A 14,131-nucleotide genomic window follows, 5' to 3' on the forward strand; every position below is an offset into this window, starting at 1 on the left:
ATTCCTTGTGGCCATTATAATCTATTTTAAATGTAATCTAGAATTTCGAGCACATTTCTTATGATTCATTGGCACGACCTTGTCTAGTGCTCATTGTGACAGATTGAGTCTTAAAATGTTTAAAAGTTTTAAGTTGCGAGTCGAGATAAATAAATTATATATATATATATATTTATTTCAATTATTAGAGTTCCAACTATTAATGCTCATGGAGCTTTCAATGATATTATGTAGCGTTTGTGAGTAATAAAGCTTATTTATTTATATATTAAAGCTTGACAATAAAGCTTATTAATGGTTAAAAGCTCTACAAAGCAGTTTTAGCTTAAAGCTTTGTTTATGTTTATAAAAACTTTAAAAATAAATTGATTTTAAAAATAATCTGAAATAGTTTTTAACAACCTTTTCTATTAAATAAAAATGAAAACTATTTAAGCAATATTAAACCCAAACCTTAAATTAAGCTAATTTAAGCTTAAACCAAGCGTAAAACTTGACAAGCCGCATTTGCAAACTTTTCTTACTCCAAGTAATTAAATATACTCTCAATCGTTGTTAACTCTACTTTCGAGCTGTATTAACAAATCTTAGTCATATCGAAGCCCTAATATAAGGGAGTTTTTAACATAAAACGCTTTGTTTTGTAAACTGCGCTTTGTTGTGAGAAATGCAAATAATTAGTTTGGCTTCATGTTGAAATTTCATCGATTGATTTCAGTTAATTAAGCCACGCCCATGCTCATGTTTTCATATCACCTGCAACTTCTCCGCCCACAATGCGAAGCAAACGCTTCTGAACTGCCCGCCAAGTGTTCCAGCAGTCAATTCAACTGCATCTCAACTCCACTCTTGAAAGACAACTCCCTGGCAGCGAAGCGTTAAGAAATTTTCAGCTTTGTGTTTTTGATATCTGTAGCTTACCTGGGAGACCACCCGGCAACTAGTGGCTAGTGTCCAGCGACCGACTTCCCGACTTCCCTTTTAATTACATTATATGCATAATAAAAGCCTTGCCCGAGTCCCAAAGAGATTGCGACTGCGAATGCGAATGCAAGCAAAAATAATTACAGACACTGGACGCCCCGAGTTAGCGATGTAATCAGCATAAAGCAGAGCAGAACGGCAGGAATGGGTTAAACACAGTATTTGCTTATGATGTACATGAAGATACTCTGTAAAAAAAATAGTTTCTTACATGGTAATTTGTCAAATTATTCCTTGACAATTGACACTTACTTGAAAATCTGAAAGAATTAATTAGAAATTTGGAAGAGTTGAAAAGATTCTTTGAAAGAAGATTTGATAGAATATATCATTTCTTGTAAAAGTGAAGTTTCAAGTTTTTTTTATTTTTTATGTATTAGGCTCAGTTTTCAAACAGGGGAAGAATTATTGCATAAGTTTTAGGTAGCTGATTTTATTATTTTAAATTTATTTTTAAGGTGTTTGAGTGAGTGAGCTTTTATTTTTCATTGACTTTTTATCCAGAATGAAAAAAACTGAATCTAACAAATATTTTTTATATTTTGAAATCAAAAATATATGCATATTTTAAACAAAATTTCACTGGAAATACTTAAAAAATAAATTATCTTATTTGTTTTAAATTTATCTCAACCACAATATATAGATATTTATAAAAGCCAAGTCTTGTTGCATGTTGTAAATGCTATTGTATACTATTAATCAATCCACCCATTCGCAGCTAAGGTGCAGGGTATTTAAAGAATCTACAAAAAAAAGTATGCATTGACTCAGAGTCAAGGGGCGAGCGGAGCTGAAACCAAAGGTGGAGGTGACGGGCAGCTGGCCAAAAAAAAAAAAAAAAGAGGCAAAAAAGAGGAAAAATTGTGAATGGCCGCCCAATGCAATAAGCGCGAAAATGAGTGACGTACAAGCACCTCGGCCACGTTCCGTGCCCCACCAGCCGCCGCTGGGCAACCGGATGGGTTCCCTTGACAGGCGCAATAATTGTGCAGATTCTTTAGCGTTCTGTGGCTGACTTTTTTTTAATGTTTTCTCTCTGCCTGCTTTGACAGGGTGACACATTAATGTGCCAGCTAGCTGTGAGGCAGATGATGAGCATCATGATGATGATGATAATGATGATGATGAGGGGGTATTCTATTTGGGCAGTGGCTGGCGCACGGGGCGTATGATTGACGCGCTTAATTAAAGAAGCCAGCGAATATAAAGCGCAGCGTTAATTAATTAAATTACAATTAATGCAGTTGCTGCTGTCTTGTTGTTGTTGTTGTTGTTGTTGTTGCTGTTGTTGCAGTGCTTATCATTATTTGCACTTTGCCAGGCCATAAATATATAACTACACATATATATATTTATTTATATACACAAATGTATATTATGTGCAGCTATCGCATTGCTCACAGCGCTAATTTCACAACTTATCAATCGTAGGCTGTTGAGGGCCGCGATATTTATAGCAGTCCCAAGAGGCCAGTCAGTAGTCGGAGAATCGCAAAGAGATTCGCTCGATTTCACGTTTAACACAACTTTCGCCTCACCTCAAACACGACAAACATTTGACACACACACACACTCACACACACAATGACAATGCGAATCGTTTGTTTGCCGAACGCTGAGAGAGAAACAACTGAATCACCTGTTAATTAATTGTGAACTTTTTATATATTTTCATGCCCATTACATTCAAATTCACTTTCATGCTAATTTTCAATGCCGAATCGAGTTTTCTGGTATTTTCTCGTATTTCTGGACAATATACTTAACAATCAATTAAAATGTCAATTGTGTTAAGATGTCTTTTCAGTTAGGATCATATATTTTTTAATAGAATACAAAATGACAATAAGAGACATCTTCTTCTTCAGATTTATCTCATCCAGAACTTCAAGTGAAACAACTGAACAATTTAATAATACAATTGAACAGAATACAAAGCCATGATTATAGAAATATTCTTTTAATTGAATTCAACAAAATCTTCAGTCGAAAGAACTGAACTGAACAGAACTGAACATTATTATACAATATAAAATTTTGATTAAAGATATATTTATCTTTGACTTTTAATTCCATCACAAAGTTCGCAACACTTTTATTTTTCACATAAAGAATTTGTTTAATTTGTTTTTGCTTTCTGTTTAATTCTCATTAAAATTCTTCAATGCAGAAATATGTATTCATTTTTAAAAAACAATTCGTAGGCTATTCTTCTTCTTTGGAAATTATTTAAACATTTAAAAATCAAGGGAAATTCCAATAATGTCATTATAAAATAGCTGCCCAGTTCGCTCAGTTTTCTAAATTTTCATTCCAAAAATATTTGCCACATTTTCCGCATACTGTTCGAAATGTCAGGCCCAATTAAAATTTCCGTTTTGAAAAGTGGCGTTAAAATCCGAATTATAAAGAAAAATACAAACAAATTTTTCAAGTGGTCCTTACGTAAATAAAAAGCAAATACTATGCCACACTTTGGGCGCACAAAGTAAACAATTAATCACGTAACCAAATACATGCAAGAAAAAAAAATAAAAATAAAAAATAACATTTTAAAGACAAAAGGCAGTCATGACAATGCCAAAGGCAACAGCAGCAGCCAATGCTAATGACGACGATGACCACTTGAAGTCCACGGAGAGTGGGTCTGGTCAAGTGTCGGGCTGTGGGTCGGGCTCAGGTTCTGGGCTCTGCTGCTGGACCAGAGCAAAGAGGAAGCATCCAACGAAAACTGGCAACATTTATTTGCCTCACGTTGCGGTGAATGTGGCATGGGCGGCCAATGGGTGTGGCATGTGGTGGCAGTCACAGCGGGCGTTGCGATGCCTGGACTTATTTTATTTTGTTTGTTATAATCTGTACAAGTCAGCGGGTAGGACATTGTTGCCTGGCAACACTGAAAAATTATTTTTTGATCATTTGCTAATGCGCAAATACTTGCTTTTGCTTATTTTCTTTTATTTGAATATTTTCCATTTACTCAGTAAAAAGTCCAATAATAAATAAATAAAAATACCCCAAACAATTTTAAATTGATTTTAAAAAAGATCTATAAGTAATGAAATACTTAATTTTAATATAAAACAAAACATACAACCTACTTAAAATAGTTTAGTTATAAGCTGCGTAAATATTTGTACACATTATCAACTTAGCCTAGACACAAACCAAAATGTCAGCCTCTCTTTGCGATTCACCAAATGCTAATGTATTAGATAATACAAACCTGTAATCGAATCAGCACATTAGCGCAGAGAGCACAGAATGAGGCCTATGTGCAAAGTATTTGCATTTTGTTTCGGGCGTTTGGGGCCACAGACAAAGCCAAGGCCAAGGCCGCAACATTTGCGAAATTTAATGAACACGAAAACTTTCCACTAATGTCTAAATCAATTTAATTGCTACTCTTTTACAGGCTTAGCCCAGGTGACTTACCAGATCATTGGGCCTCAGGTACAGCAACAACTAACGGCAGAGCCGCAGCAGCAGCAGCAACAGCCACAAGCAACAAGCACAGCAGCAACATCAACAGCAACACGAACAGCAACAGCAACAGCTACAACAACAACAGCAACTCAGTTTGCAATCTGCCGCGCTCATCGCCGGCCGCTGCGACCGCAGCCGTTACAATCCCAGCCACTGGCGGTAGCGTGGTAACTGGCCCGGGCCCCGTCCCGGCACCGGTGGCGCAGCTGCAACACGGATTGGCGCCCAGCACGCCACTGCAGCGCGCGACGGCAGCGAGCGGAGGCGCTGGTATTGCCGGCGCATTGGGCGTTACAGGCGCCTCCCCCTCACCAGCAGCAGTTGCCGCTGCGGCAGCCGCAGCAGCAGCTGCCAACAATCTGCTCACGCTGCCGCAACAGCAGCAACAGCTCCTCTACCAGCAGCATCAGCAGCAACAGCAGCAGCAGCAACAGCTCAACTCCCATCATTCGCATCATAGCAAGGCAGCGGCTGCCGCCGCAACGGCGCATATTGCAGCTGCGCTGCAGCGATCGGCCGCCATTATGAATGCGGTGGCATCGCCGATTCCAGCCAACTCAGCGACGCCGGGTCGCAAGATACGCCGCAAAACGGATACAAAAGTTAATTTGGTAAGTAATGAGACAAGATGACTGCGATAAACCAAAAGCCAATTGTAAAGTCCCTTTTAATATCAAAGAGTGGAGCTTTGAGTTGCGTTTAATCCAACAGCACACTAGAAAATTAAATTCTATTAAAAAATAACTCGCTTAGGCTGGAAGACTGCTTTAAAGTTCAATGAAGCTTAAACAATCCCCACAGCTGAAAGCGGGCAGTGGAGCTTTAACTTGCGATTAATCTAGCAGCACAGTAAAATATAATGTTCTATAGTACACAACTTGTTTGGGGTAAGAAAGCGTTAAGATTAATTGAAGCTTAAATTTAGTGGTGGAGCTTAAAGCTGCAATAAATCCAGCGAATAGTCGACAAATTAAAGTCTAAAGGGAATAAAAAAAGCTTTAAAAATATGCATAAAAACATTTAATCTAGCGTAAAGTTTGAGCTTTCAAACTGGTAAACATATTCGCTCAAGTGTTGGAAAATACGCTGTTGCATAAATGTAGAATAAAATAAGAAGGATGATATAGGGAGAAAACATGAAATCATTAATTAATAGAGAGATATTTAAGTGCGAAAATGCCAGTAAGAATTCAAATAAATTGATTTATATAAAGAACTGATAAGCTGTTATGCCTTTTCAATATACATATATATGTAAGTATATATAAATCAAATGAAATAGATTTATTTCAAAAAACATTTTATAATGCATATAAAAAGCTTTACATTAAATAGCACGACGTTCTGAAAGTTTATTTTTAGCGCTATACAACACTAGTATTTTTGCGCGAGCTTTAAAAGTTCGATTTAAGCACATGCAAAGCTTTTCTAAGATTAATCCTCAGCTTTAGTACTTAGTCTGTTGGAAGAAAAATTACCCTCAGCTTTTGTAATTAGTACTAAGTGTGTTGAAAGAAATCCTATTAAATACATAACATTTAATCTCTAATAAATTTTATTGAATTTATTTACTGCATTTTTGCAGCCTCAATCACAGATAAACAAATGCAACAATGAGAAACGCCGACGTGAAATGGAAAATAATTACATTGAGCAGCTCTCCGAGTTTTTGCAGCTCAATAAGCGTGGAGATATGACATCAACGAAACCGGATAAGGCGGCAATATTAAATCAAGTGGTTCGAACGGTAAGTGATACCCAAAAATTCTTAAAGTTTCATCCATCTATCTGTCTAATAAACCCAAACTAACAACATCTATCAATCAAAAAACTCATCAAATGAAACTAATAGACAACTTTGTCGTGCGTGAACTCTAGGCCCCTCTGCCTGGAATAGCTAATGATCAATTAATATTGTAATCCCCAATCACCAATCCCCAATGTAATTTCCATGCAGTTTTTCTATTTGGCACTCGACACTCGCGTTTCAATTAAAAAGCAATTATTTTCAAACCGAAAGGAAGATTACACAAATAAGCTAGAACAGCCATAAAAGCCGGTTGCCCGAGGACCCAAAGAGACTTTTTTGACTGACGTCATTTCGCTCTGCAAGAATTTAATTAATATTTTTATTCAATTTACATAAATTTATTTATGTTTCCATTGACAGCGACACGCGGTTAGCAGCGAGCTTCAGTCTCGTCATGTTATTTTAGGCTTCGTTGTTTTTATTTATTTTTTCTTTTTTTCACTTTTTTTGAGTATTTCTTTTATTGGTTTCAGGTAGCCTAAGCACTTTATTATGCAAATTATAAGCGCCACGCTCTGCCGAACTTCAAAAACAAAATTCAATGAAATGCGGCAGCGACAAAACCAAAAACCACAACAAAAACAACAACAACAACAACATTCAAAAGGCCCAACAACAAACAAAATACATAATACATAATTTTATTTAAACTAAACAAAGGTTAATGCAATTAATATGGCTTAGTACAGCACTATTAGGTTAGTTCGCCATTAGCGCTATATTAGAAGTATTCTGTGTACAATTACAAAATAGATTCAATTAAATCCGTATATCGCTGAGTTGATTTATTGCCAATGAGGAACCCTGCAGCTGTGGTCTAAATTTTATTACCAAGAGAGCCAAGCGAATAGATATTTTATTGATAAACTAAAGCGAATAGAAGCTCAGTTTTAACATAAAAAATGAGCAAAATCAAAGATGTTATAATATTAGTTATATTCAAGCAAAAATTATTTGCTAAATACCAGTTACATACATAATAAAACTAATGGGTTTTTCAAAATCCTTCACTCCTTTAACAGTACATCCTTAATATTATAAGAATTGAAGCTCATATATATACTCCAATGCAAACTTGCCTGCAAGCTGACAACTTTCTTACAGACCTCGGCCAAATTCTTAGATACCTAAACATTCCACCTAAAGCTTAAGCAAAGCTGCCCATAGTCCGTTTGTTTATTTTTGTTTTGTTGCCGCTATTGTGTTTTGCTCTTCTTTTCAAAATGCCACCACCGGCCTGCCATCGGCTTGAGTTCGGCTTGAAGAGTGTAGAAAGCTGAAGCTTTGCGCGCCGGGCTCAGTCGATTGAACTGCCGATGCTCTCACTCAGCGACGCATTTTTACTCAGCAGCTTTAGAGTCTGAGCGTAAATATTTGAGTGCGACTGCGAAAAGCTAGCGCCTGAGAATCGAACTTATTTTTGGCAACACTTTCTTTGCGCTCATTTTGAATTTTAGTGCGTCACCTACGACCTTATAGAAATTACTCGAAATCGTAGACAATTAAAGTTTTAGTAAGTAACTAAACACTAGAGTAAGAGTGTTGTATGAGAAATATGAAATTTGCAAGTAGTATAGGAGATATTAAACACACCATTAGAAGACGGGCATATTTCATGAACTGCTTTTGAGAATCCTATTAAAAATTAACCATAATTTTTAACCAACACAACTAAAACTGAATCCAGTAGTAAAAAGAGATCAACTTAAAAAAGATCTGCTTAAATTGCGTGAAATTTAAAAGGTCTGTTTTTGAGTAAAAAAAAAGTCTGTTCATTAATTTCGGATGGCTACGGCTGTGACACTTCATCCACTAGTTTATAAAAAGCCCAACGTCATATTGTTTTTTCAGGTCGCAGATAATACTTACCCCCTTTTTTCCCTTCTTTTTGGCTGGCTGTTTGTTGTTGTTGTGTGCGTTGCTTTGCATCTGCGTTTTTCAAAAAGCTCTCGTAAATTCGCACATTACCTGATGCGATCAATTGAAGCTACAGGCCAAAGCCCGCAACAAAAAAAAAACACTCACACAAACGCACACATTGAGAACAAAAAGTCCAGACACGTTTTAGACATATTCGTCATTGCATGCCCCGATTCGTGTTGTTGTTGTTTATTTTATCATTTGACTGATATTTTCGGAGTGCCTTCACCCCAAAAAAAAAAATGTTGTGTGCCCGTTGCTTGAGCAACTTTTCCTGGTTGGCTGTCGCACATACATATACCAATACATACACGCGCACACAATTATACTCACTGACACAGATGTGAGCTTCCTTCCAAACAAAAAGAAGTAAAAGCTCGCTCTGCGCTCTCGCGATTGCACTGGCAGATCAACGAACTGCGTTTGCTTTTTGGCGATGACGTCGCACATCGCAATTTCATATTTTATTGTTATTATTTGCGTGCAGCAGTAGCAACAGCAGCAGCACCAGCGGCAGCTTCTTCGACGCCCTCTCACACAAGGTGCAAAGGCAATGGTTGATAACAATGCACACACATACGAATTCTCGCACAAACACATACACGCATACGTATCACACGTGAGCCGGTAAACAAACGGCAGGAGAGCAACATCAGAGTATGTTATATCGTGAGAGCGCCAGAAAGAGAGCAACGCTTCGTCAGCTTTTGCCTTCTTTGTTGTTGTATTCGTGTATTTTTCGCCGTGTTTTCGGGTTTCTTCTTTTTTTTTTAATACAATAATACAATTGCATCAAAAAATGTGTGTTTAGTATTTCGGCAACTTTGTGACAGTGCTGAGTGTGCGCAACGATTCTGTGATTTTTTTAATTGCTGCTTTTTTGTCAGCAGCATTTTAACAGTGAGTAATTTAAAACCGAAAACTATTTAGTGCCACACACACACACATACATACATTGTATATGTACATATGCTAATGCAATACAACAGAAAAAAATATAGAAAGAAAACAAAAGTGAGTGATGGAGCGAGCCATTGACACGTTCAAGTTGATTGACCTTGAGAATGTTGTGGAAATTGTGAAATTCGTGTGTCTGAACTACGTCTTAAAACTTTTCAAATCAAACAATAATATTGGAAAACAATTTTTTGTTGTGCTTTCATTGAAGTTCTCTTGTTGAGTTTTGTTGTGCTTGTGCTGTGCGTGCAGTCGCGCTCATATGTGCGTGTTTGTATGTGTGTGTGTGTGTGTGTGTGTGTGTCAATGACTCAAAGCTCAAACGCGCGCGCAAAATTTGCTTGGTGGAGTAAAAATATAACACGCACACATACACACGCAAATACACACTCACACTCAAAAGAAATGGAATGAAATGCGGTTTATTGCACTTTATTGTGTAAACACACACACACACACACAATGAGCGAAACGCCGACGCACGATATTCAACGGGAGCTTTTTGCTCTTTTCCTAGCACTCGCAAAAGCTTGGCAAAAACAATAACAACGGCAAACGATGTCGATCGTAAAGCCAGCTACAATAATTATTTTGAGTGAAGCTCAATGTTGTATTCGGTTTTTTTTTTTTTGGTTTTGTTTATGTGTAGTACATAAAAAGAGCTTCGTCGAGAATACTTCCGCATGTCAGAACTTTTTTCACATACATAGATGTGTAAATGTGGAAACGTGATGTGTAAATGTGTGATATTTAAATATATGCACGAAGATGTTTTATATACAAAAGGTGTTCATAAATACATACTTTGCATACACACATGCATACAATAAAAGTATGTATAATCTGCGTTGTATCATATACAATTTTTAACTTTTTTAAATGAACTCTATATATGAATAATTTAGATTTTTCGAACACGTGCGGATATACATATGTTTCATTCTCGAAATATCTCCAAACATGTTGTTTGTATACCTTTTAACTCCTAATTAGAAAAATATTTGGATATTGATTCGGCTTTAATCTAATTTTAAAACGCCCCTAACTCTATACTACGAATTTTCGCTATTATTAACGAATATCATATTTTCTTAGTATAAGTGAATAAAACTCATTTGAAGCACTTTCACAGTCGTGACAAATAATTGAAGTTCATACTAAAAATGGCGTAAATTAATAAGAAGTAATAAATTGAATTTCAATTACACATTCAACAAGTTGTTAAATCATTATAACTAATCGAACCTCTTGTAAATCATTTTAAAAAATACTTTGCAAACGATCCTTCTTAATCAATTTCGAATTAATTTTGCCTTTGCAGTATCGTGATATTTGTGACAAAGGCCAAAGCCGTGATATATCCTCAACATCTACCAATAATAACAACAACTCCACAACAACGACCAACAACAACAACAACAACAATAACAATAACAACAATAATAACAACAACAACAATAGCCACAAACCGCAAGCAACCTCAACGCGCTGCACCCGCTGTGCCACCGACAACTGCTCGATACACCCTGTGCAACAGGGTGAGGTCTCCTCAACGGAGCCACCATTGCCAGAGCCATCGCTGCTGAACGGTCAAGTGCCTGAAATATCCGCTTACTTCGAAGCGCTCGAGCACTATATCAGCTCGGTGGGTTGGGTCCTGCTGCAGGTGAACGCGAACGGCATCATTGAGTCCTGCACGCAGAACATACGCGAACTGATCGGCTATGAGAAGCAGGAGCTCTTCCACCAGCCGCTCTATATGTACCTCTATGCGGGGGATCACGCCAAACTGGAGCCAATCATAAACAACATGTACAGCAGCAGCGGACCAGGCGGTGGAGGAGCCGCCGGTGGAGGCGGTGGAGGAGGCAACGGATCAGGCGCTGGCTCGGCTGGCGGCTGGGGCGATCTCGATGAGCTGAACAATGGAAATGCCTCACAGCAATCGGCTGGCTCCAATTCCAGTTCCAGTGCTGGCAATGGCGCCGGAGGTGCAAGTAAATCGAAACGCAGCATTTCCACCAAGGTGCGCATGCTAGTCAAGGACACACGCCCGGCCACACAGACCTCCTCCAATTGCGATGCCATGGACCAGAAGCCGCTCAGGCAGTCCGGACACCAGGACAAGTATGAAGAGGTCGTGTTGATAGCGGCGCCAGTAAAGGGTGAGTCCAAGAACTATCCCAACTAAAAAGGTTTTAGTTTTAGAGATAGACAAATAAAAAAGATGACTTTTTGAAAAGTTGTTTAATACAATATTTAAAAAACTTTTTAGAAAAGTTGTAAAATAAAGGTTTATTAGAAAAGATATATTGCTAAACTTTAAATATTATCGAATTCTGATAATATAATTGATTTCCACAGGAGAGATTAGGGTTTTTCATACATTATCTTGGTTTTTTTGACCCTAAAAATATGCATGCATAAAACGTGTATATTCTATGCATATTAAAAAAGCAACAATTTATATTAGGAATAATTGAAGAACTTTCTGTTGACAGTATTAGAGAATTGAAATAAACATGGCATACTGTGGAAATCAAACATATAATCTTATAAACTATACTTAAGGTTTCGAACAAAAACTGTTTATACGGAATATAATATTAAAGTTGTCAGATTTTGTATGAAAGTACTGGGGGTTCTTATCTTCCAAAGCATTATCAACTGTTTTATGAGAGTAACCCAATGATAAGAAATTTGAAAAATTATACAAGAAATAGCAAGATATTAACTAGAAACCAGAACGAAGCGCATATCAAAATCGTTTTAGTTAATCAATCAAAAAAAAAAAAAAACAAAGAAAGAAAGAAAAGAATAATGTCGTTCGGTTTGTTTCACAAATCCCGCCGCAATTTCCTGGAACAGTTCATTAAACTATTTTCCGCTTGCAGATGACGCCGATGCGAGCAGCTCAGTGCTGTGCTTGATCACACGACCGGAGGATGAGTCGCCGCTGGAGATCAATATGCAGCAGCATGTGCATCAGCAGCCCATCGAGCAGATGACCTTCAAGCTGGACGCACATGGCAAAATACTCAGCCTGGATGCGACGGCGCTGCGTGAGCCGTTCAAGCAGCATCTGCAGACGTGGGTGGGCCGCCTGTGGCAGGATCTGTGCCATCCGCACGATCTGTCCACGCTCAAGGCGCATCTGCGGGATATACAAGAATCGATTGCCGTGCATTCACCTGGCAGCTCTGGCGGTGGTCCAACCAATGCTGGCTCCATATCGAATGTTATATCACGTCCATTTCGCCTGCGCCTCGGCGCACCCGATGTCTATGTCCATGTGAAGGCCAATTCGAGACTCTTCCTCAATCAGACGCCCGGCGAGAGCGACTTCATCATGTCCGTGCAGACGCTGCTCAACTCCGAGAACGATATGAATTGCAACAATACGGGCTCAGGCTCAGGCTCGGGCGTAGGCGTGGGAGTGGGCGTGGGCGTGGGCGTGGGTGGCGGCTTGGGCTTGAGCCAAATGTGCGCCATGTCGCCGGGCGCCTCGTTGGCCAGCTCGCTGGTCAACACGCTTTCCATGGAGGCGCTGGGGCACAGCTCCTCCACATCCTCGGTGGCGCAAACGCTGCTGCCCACACATCTGCTCGGCGGCCTCGTTGGCGGCGGACAGCACAACAACAACAACAGCAACAGCGGCAGCAGCGGCAGCAACAACAGCACACAAACCACCAATGTGGGTGGACCGCTGATGAGCTCGGCGATCATCAATGGCAGCGGCATGCAACAGCGTCTGGGCAATGCCGGCGGCTCCTCGGCCAACTCCTCGGCGGCGACGCTGGTCAATGCGTTCACCGCCTCGCCGGCGCCCGGAGAGCATTTCACGTATGGCAGCGATGCGTTTGAGTTTGATATTGCACATTCCTCGTTCGACATTGATCCCAGCGGTGGGGTTGGCGCCTGGACCGATTCACGGCCCAATTCGCGCGCCTCCGTTGCGACACCTGTCAGCACACCGCGTCCGCCCTCGGGGCATGGATTTAGTCCGGCGGTGTGCGCCTCGCCGGCCACGCCCTATCAATTGTCCTCGCACTCAGCTGCGAGTTTGCCCTCGCCGCAGTCAAATGCCAGCGCCGGCGCCGGCGGCAGCTACGGTTTCAATTTTCACTCCTACGATCCGGCGGACACCAAACCGGACAAAGAGCTACAACAACAGCAACAGCAGCAGCAGCAGCAGCAGCAGCAGCAGCAAAGCAACAACAACAACAATGGCAGCAACAACAACAATGCGCTTATGGGCGGCGGTCTGCCAAATGGCGTCGGCGGCCTGCTGCTCAGCCAGCAACAGCATCAACAACAGCAGCAACAACAACAACAGACGCCACCACTGCAGGAATCGTCGGAGCGACTGCGTCATCTGCTGACCAAATCGCAGAGCCTGGCCAGTGGCCTAGGCGGCGGCGGTCTTGGAGATGAGGAGAAGGTAAGTCGCTCAATCTGTAATTGATTGAATTTTGTGCAATTAAATTTGTGCCTAATTATTAAATTGACAGTATTTGAGCTTATTTTGTGCCTAGTTCCTGCAACTAGTTCTTATTTGATGAACTAGTTGATAGCAGTTCCTGTCTATAAATGCATAAACTAAAGTACAAGTACTACATGTCCAAGATTAATTCATTCACACTTACCAATATCTTGGATATTTAGTATTTCTCCGAAAATCTAAGAAAAAAAATTTTAATGCCCTTATTAGAGCTTATGTTGGGAATTTTTATAATTAACATTTAATTATATATTTAGAAATTGCATCTAATGGAATCTTTAGTTTTTACATTTTCATCACTATCATTATAAACTTGTATTTATCGATAATAGGTTTCTTATTTAATTTTTCCTACTTCGATTTTAACATTTATGAATAGCTTTTAAAAATTCCAATTTCTGTATTCCAATAAAAAAGAACAGCTTAAAATAAGACTCTAAGAAGTTTTTAACTGGTTCCGAACTAAATCG

General features: G+C 39.3%; 1 protein-coding gene across 1 annotated transcript in view; it reads left to right on the top strand.

Moving 5' to 3' along the window:
* The window catches only part of LOC115763085 (nuclear receptor coactivator 3), a 137,190-nt gene that overhangs the window by 116,685 nt on the left and 6,374 nt on the right, over positions 1–14,131 (top strand). Inside the window, exons 3-6 of the mRNA XM_030705516.1 lie at positions 4,403–5,084; positions 6,059–6,220; positions 10,482–11,325; positions 12,055–13,601. Coding sequence (XP_030561376.1) covers positions 4,403–5,084; positions 6,059–6,220; positions 10,482–11,325; positions 12,055–13,601 — 3,235 coding nt within the window. The remainder of the gene's footprint in view (positions 1–4,402; positions 5,085–6,058; positions 6,221–10,481; positions 11,326–12,054; positions 13,602–14,131) is intronic.

Source organism: Drosophila novamexicana, unplaced genomic scaffold (assembly GCF_003285875.2).
Source record: "Drosophila novamexicana strain 15010-1031.04,08,12 unplaced genomic scaffold, DnovRS2.1 tig00000689-arrow-pilon, whole genome shotgun sequence".
NCBI lineage: Eukaryota > Metazoa > Arthropoda > Insecta > Diptera > Drosophilidae > Drosophila > Drosophila novamexicana.